Source organism: Spermophilus citellus (genome assembly GCF_964194105.1).
Source record: "Spermophilus citellus genome assembly, chromosome: 4".
In the NCBI taxonomy this organism is placed as follows: Eukaryota; Metazoa; Chordata; class Mammalia; order Rodentia; family Sciuridae; genus Spermophilus; species Spermophilus citellus.
The window spans coordinates 127797225-127802552 of NC_138185.1; the positions used below are offsets into that span (position 1 = coordinate 127797225).

General features: G+C 44.2%; 1 protein-coding gene across 1 annotated transcript; it reads left to right on the forward strand.

The window, feature by feature from the left end:
* Nucleotides 1-1015: 1015 nt before the first annotated feature.
* On the forward strand, nt 1016-3651 carry BCL2L10 (BCL2 like 10; the record flags this gene model as incomplete). Its single annotated transcript, XM_081292865.1, has 2 exons — nt 1016-1721; nt 3508-3651. Exons 1-2 carry the CDS (start codon nt 1293-1295, stop codon nt 3649-3651), a joined length of 573 nt encoding a protein of 190 aa, XP_081148991.1. The 5' UTR covers nt 1016-1292.
* Nucleotides 3652-5328: the final 1677 nt, after the last annotated feature.

Consider the following 5328-nt stretch of genomic DNA (forward strand, 5'->3'; position numbering starts at 1 on the left):
AGAAAACTGCCATGATCCAGGAAAGTGAGCTCTTGTCAGACACAGAATCTGTCAGCATCTTGACATTGGACTTTTCAGCCAATAGAATTGGAAGTAACAAATTCCCCTTCTTCATAAGACATCTAGTCTATGGTATTCTGTTATAGTTACTTGAATGGACTAAGATAACTAATAAGTGCTGTGTCTCTTTTTTCTTTCTTTCTTTCACTATTTTTTTCTTATTTTTTAGTTGTAGTTGTACACAATACCTTTATTTTACTTATTTATTTCTATGTGGTGCTAAGGATTGAAACTAGGGCCTTTCCCATGCTAGGCAAGCACTCTACCGCTGAGCCACAACCTCAACCCCTCTTTATTTTTTCTTGTAGGTGATGCAGATGTAGCAATTTGTCTTTCACTCTGGAAGGGATATTAAAACATGTTCCAGACCAGTGAACCGGAGAAATGTCACTGCTAGTACCAATTCTATATCAGTCTGAGTCCAATCAGGAGAAAGAAACCATAGAGTAATATGAACTGAAAAAGTTTAATAGAAGATTTTTTACTGTATCAGGAGATTGGAATAATGAGGGATTGGTCAGTAAAAGAAATGAGAACTCTAAGCAATATAGGAATGGTGGTGCAAGGAGCAGCTGCCTCCTAATAACTGAATATTTCAACTTCTCCTATTATAGTGATAACTATAATTAAAGAAATGGTCCATTCCTTTGTGTCCACCCATTTCTAGAAGTTAAGGTCCTTGAGGTCAGGAACCATATTGTCTTGTTCTTCATCACATCTCCAGTGCTAAGGGGGAAAGGCCTAGCACCCCCACAGGCTCTTAACATCTGCAAATGAATACAGCACTGTAGTAGCCTCCAGGAGAATTAGCCCTGTTTCCTGCCCCTTTTGCCACACCCAACCAAAGAAATCAACACACACCTGAATGCATTCTTCCAATCTAGAGATGCTGGTTAATGGCTGCTGGAGAGCAGTCAGTGCGGGCTGTGTGTGGCCTTAAAGGAAAGGCAAGAGCCATGCCCAGCTTTCTGGACTGTCAGCTCTGGTTCTTAATCCCCAGGCCCAGAACTAAACAATAATCCCAGTCTCGCACTGCTCCTGATTTCTACAGACACACGCGAACTCCCGCAAACCTCTGGGACTCACTTACAGAATGTCACAGGTGCAAGTGGGATTCCCATCAAAGGCTTCTCTCCCGACATTAGAAAAACAGGAACCTGGCGCCAGCTGGGGCAGACGCAGTGGGCTCCAGAGAGAAGGCGGGGGTCGAGGCCCCGTGCGGAGGCCAGAGGATGGCAGACCTGCTGCAGGAGCGCACCGCCCAGCTGCTGACCGACTACCTGGAGTACTGTGCCCGGGAGCCGGGCACCCCCGAGCCGCCGCCGTCCACTCTCGAGGCCGCCGTGCTGCGCTCCGCGGCCGCCCGGTTACAGCAGCAATACGAGCCCTTCTTCTCCCTCTACCGCGGGCACCCAGGTAACCGCGACGAGCTGATGGCACAGATGGCAGAGGCTGTTCTTTCCGACAACCAGGCCCTCAACTGGGGCCGTGTGGTGATGCTTGTGACCTTCGCAGGGACGTTACTGGAGAGAAAGCCGCAGGACACCCACCGGCCGCACACGCGGGACCAAGCCGCCCTGGACTGTCGGCGTCTGGTGGACTTGCTCTGTGCTCAGCTCGTGGGGCGGCACCGCGCCTGGCTGGAGGCTCAAGGCGGCTGGGTGAGCACCACGCAGCACAGGTCTGCTAGCACTGAGGGGGACCCCGACCCATCAGCCCCCTGGGGGGGGGGGTTCTCCTGAAAGTGAAAAGCCTGGGTTCAGCAGCACGGGAAAGGCTAGTGAATGTCCGGGGTTTCTTCTCTTGGCAGTCAGATTGGCAGAAATTGAGCTTGCTAGAGGGCTCCAATTAATTGAGCATGACTTGGGTCTGCAAGCTTTGACCTTGCCCCCTTAACTAGCTTTTAGGAAACTCTGTTGGGTCTGCAGGGTTCACTCATGTAGGGATTCCCAACTAGTAAAGTCAACAATAATGCAGCCCAGGCCAGGCGGGTTTTCCCCTCCTGCTACTTGTTAAATGACTTTTGGAGAAAGATCCGGCAGAGTGTGTGGTCACCAGTGGGGACCCCAACACGGTGTCCTTCATTTCTAATCCCCTGAACCCTGCTGATGGGACCTTCCAGGCCCCTGACTTTCGGTTGGAGATGATGATGATGATGATTTTTGGTACTGGGGACTAAACCCAGGGGTGTTTAACCCCTGAGCCACATCCCCAGCCCTTTTTTATATTTCATTTAGAGATAGTGTCTCATTGAATTGCTTGAGGCCTAACTAAATTTCTGAGACTGGATTTGAATTTGAGATCCTCCTGCCTCAGCCTACCGAGCTGCTGGGATTACAGGCGTGTGCCACTACACTGGAGATTCTTAATTTTCAGCTCCTGGACCCAAGAAAAGCTGACCACTTAAGCCCACAGTATGACTCTTGGAATCTGAGCTAGACCCCTTGTTTCTTTCATCCCCTCCCCACCAGTCTTGAATCAGGACTGGAGTGACCCATATTACAGGATAAATACAGCTAAACTATAGAAACTGGTAATTAAAAAAAAAAAAAACTTTAGTCTATTTGTCAATTTCCATGTAGCCTTCCTCTGGTAACAGATGTGGTACCATTTGAGGAGGAAGTCACTTGAAGTGTGAGCATTGACTCCTGCATTATTCCTGATGTTGGCCTTAGTGAAGGCAGGAGAACTCCCTTATCTGAGTTTCTGAAAACCCCTGAGGCTCTCTGCACCTAAAGGGGAAATTAGGAGGGTGTTAGTTATTTTTGTTGTTGTTGTTTTTGTTTTTTGGGTTTTTTTTGTTTTGTTTTGTTTTTTTTTTTTTTTTTTTTTTTTGCTAATCAACAGTGACTAAGAAATAATCTCTTAACATCAAGAAGTGGGAAATTATCCTACTGGGTAAACAGGATTTACCCTTATTTTCTGGCTATAAGTAAAATGCCACAACCTGGAGTTTAATTCCCTTCCTAAATGGAGCCTCTTGCCTTATTATCTCAGGTGATAGTTTTTTAATCTAGTGATTTAGCAGTTCCCCTAATGGCATAGGTAGTTTGTTCAGAAAAGAGCATGATTACTCATGGCAGTCTCCCTTCTTCCATTTAGAGTGTTCCCGCTCTAGGTGACAAAGTTAAATGGTTGCTTCTGTGCACTATGTTGGACTTCTTACAAATTCTGATGGGTTCCTAGCTACAAGTTGCCTATTGTCAGAACCCCCTTTTTAAATACAAGAGTTATTTTACTGTTTAATCTGGAACCTCCTGCATATTGGGTTTTTTAATATTTCTGTTTGCTTGGTTTTGGTTTTATGCTAGGGATTGAACCCAGGGCCTGTGCATTGCGATGCTTGCACTTTACTACTGGGCTGCACCCCCAGCCTCCCCTGTGTATTTGAGCTCAGGTTTTGAGCATCGTGAAACCTAATTCTTCTCTTCTCTTTGTCCCTTGTAGGATGGCTTTTGTGACTTCTTTAGGACACCCTTGCCACTAACGTTTTGGAGAAATCTTCTGGTCCAGATTTTTATGTCGTGCCTTTTAGCAGCTATCTTCATCTATTTCTGCACACGATTTTATCGATTTTATCGTACTTCCTAACATTTTTAACCCATTTTTATCTGTTAACCATGACCAGCTAAGTGACAATTTCAGATAAGAAGACAAGAACTCAGGAAAAATTCCAGAGACATTTTTACCCCCATGCTACAGGGAGTCCTGCGGTGATGATTCAGCCAATGTTTCAGCTCATGTTCAGCCAATGTTTCAGCATATACTCAGGTGTGAGGACTAAGCCACAGAGGCTCTTTTCTGAGTGGGGGAAGTAGGGAGTCTAAAGGCTCTTTGCTCCAAAGAACTGCAGAAGAAACTGCATTCCATTAACTAAGAAAGGTGCTCTTGGCTGCATTAGGATGAATGAATAGAAACCTCTCCTGTCCATCCACCATTTCCGCTGCTAACTCACCATGGCTGTGGTTTCAGGGCAAAATGATCCTCAGAGAAACCTAAGTCCCATGCAACAAGGAATGTGATATTAATCCTTTTATAAGGAATTCTTTGAAACCTAAATCCTTTGATATCTACTTCCTGGGACATCTAGGTTTATAGAGCTAATATTGGTTTTTTCCTCTGACTTGAACAAAATTTTAAGTAACTTCAAAGTTTTAATAAATGTATATTTTTAAAGAAACTAAGTTGGTTTTCCTCTGATTCAATTCTCCTTTGTTTTTATGAGGAACTCGATGACCATTTTTCATTGCCTCCTTAAATATATAATATGTAACAATGCTTTATTTAAAATCATTTAATCACCACACAAGCTCATAAAAATCATTTTCCTCTGTTCCACCTTCCATTCTGCAATCAACCCATCACTTACAAGGTGGTCAGCTGTGCCATGTCCCTTCAGGCCTTCCTGGCCACTGTTATACTTGCATTATATAAAAGTGGACATGCTCTTTTGACTTAGTCTTATGAGCTCTTGTACTTCAGAGCATGAAGCTCTGCCATGCAGATCTTTTATAGAGTATTCTCCCCTATGGCAGGATTAGCTGCTTTAACTATCCCTCCATTGCTAGGTGCCTTAGGGTGTTTCTCCTTCCTCAGGCTATTAGAAGCAATGTTGCATGGATTTCTTGTGTGTGTGTGCATACCCTTTCACAGATGCCTATTATGTTAGAGAATTCTAACTGTGTGTGTGTGTGTGTATAAATTTGGCTGCTACTTCTGCATGTAGTGGTGCACACCTGTAATCCCAATAGCTTGAGAGGCTGAGGCAGAATTGTAAATTCAAGAGCAGCCTCTGCTGAAGCTGAACTCGGTGGCAAAGTGCCCATGGTTTCAATTCCTCACCCCTCCTACCCAAAGTTGGCTTCCACTATATTATTATTCAAATTGGTTCTACCAGTCCAAAGTTGTGGATGCTTAGCTCTTCGCATTCTTGCCAAAGTTGTAATCCTAAATGTTTCCTTTATGGCTTTTGGTATTTGGGTCTTCTATAAGAAGGTCATCCTTATCCCAAGATTATAAAGTGATCTGTTCTTTGTTCTTTCCCTACTTATAGGAGGAATTCTCTTTTTTTAAATTAATTTATTCTAATTTGTTATATATGACAGAACAAATTTCAACTCATGCTACACATCTAGAGCACAATTTTTCATGTCTCTGGTTGAACACAAAGTAGAGTCATACCATTTGGTCTTCATACATGTATTTAGGGTAATGATGTCCATCTCATTCCACCATCTTTCCTACCCCCATGCACCCTCCCTTCCCCTC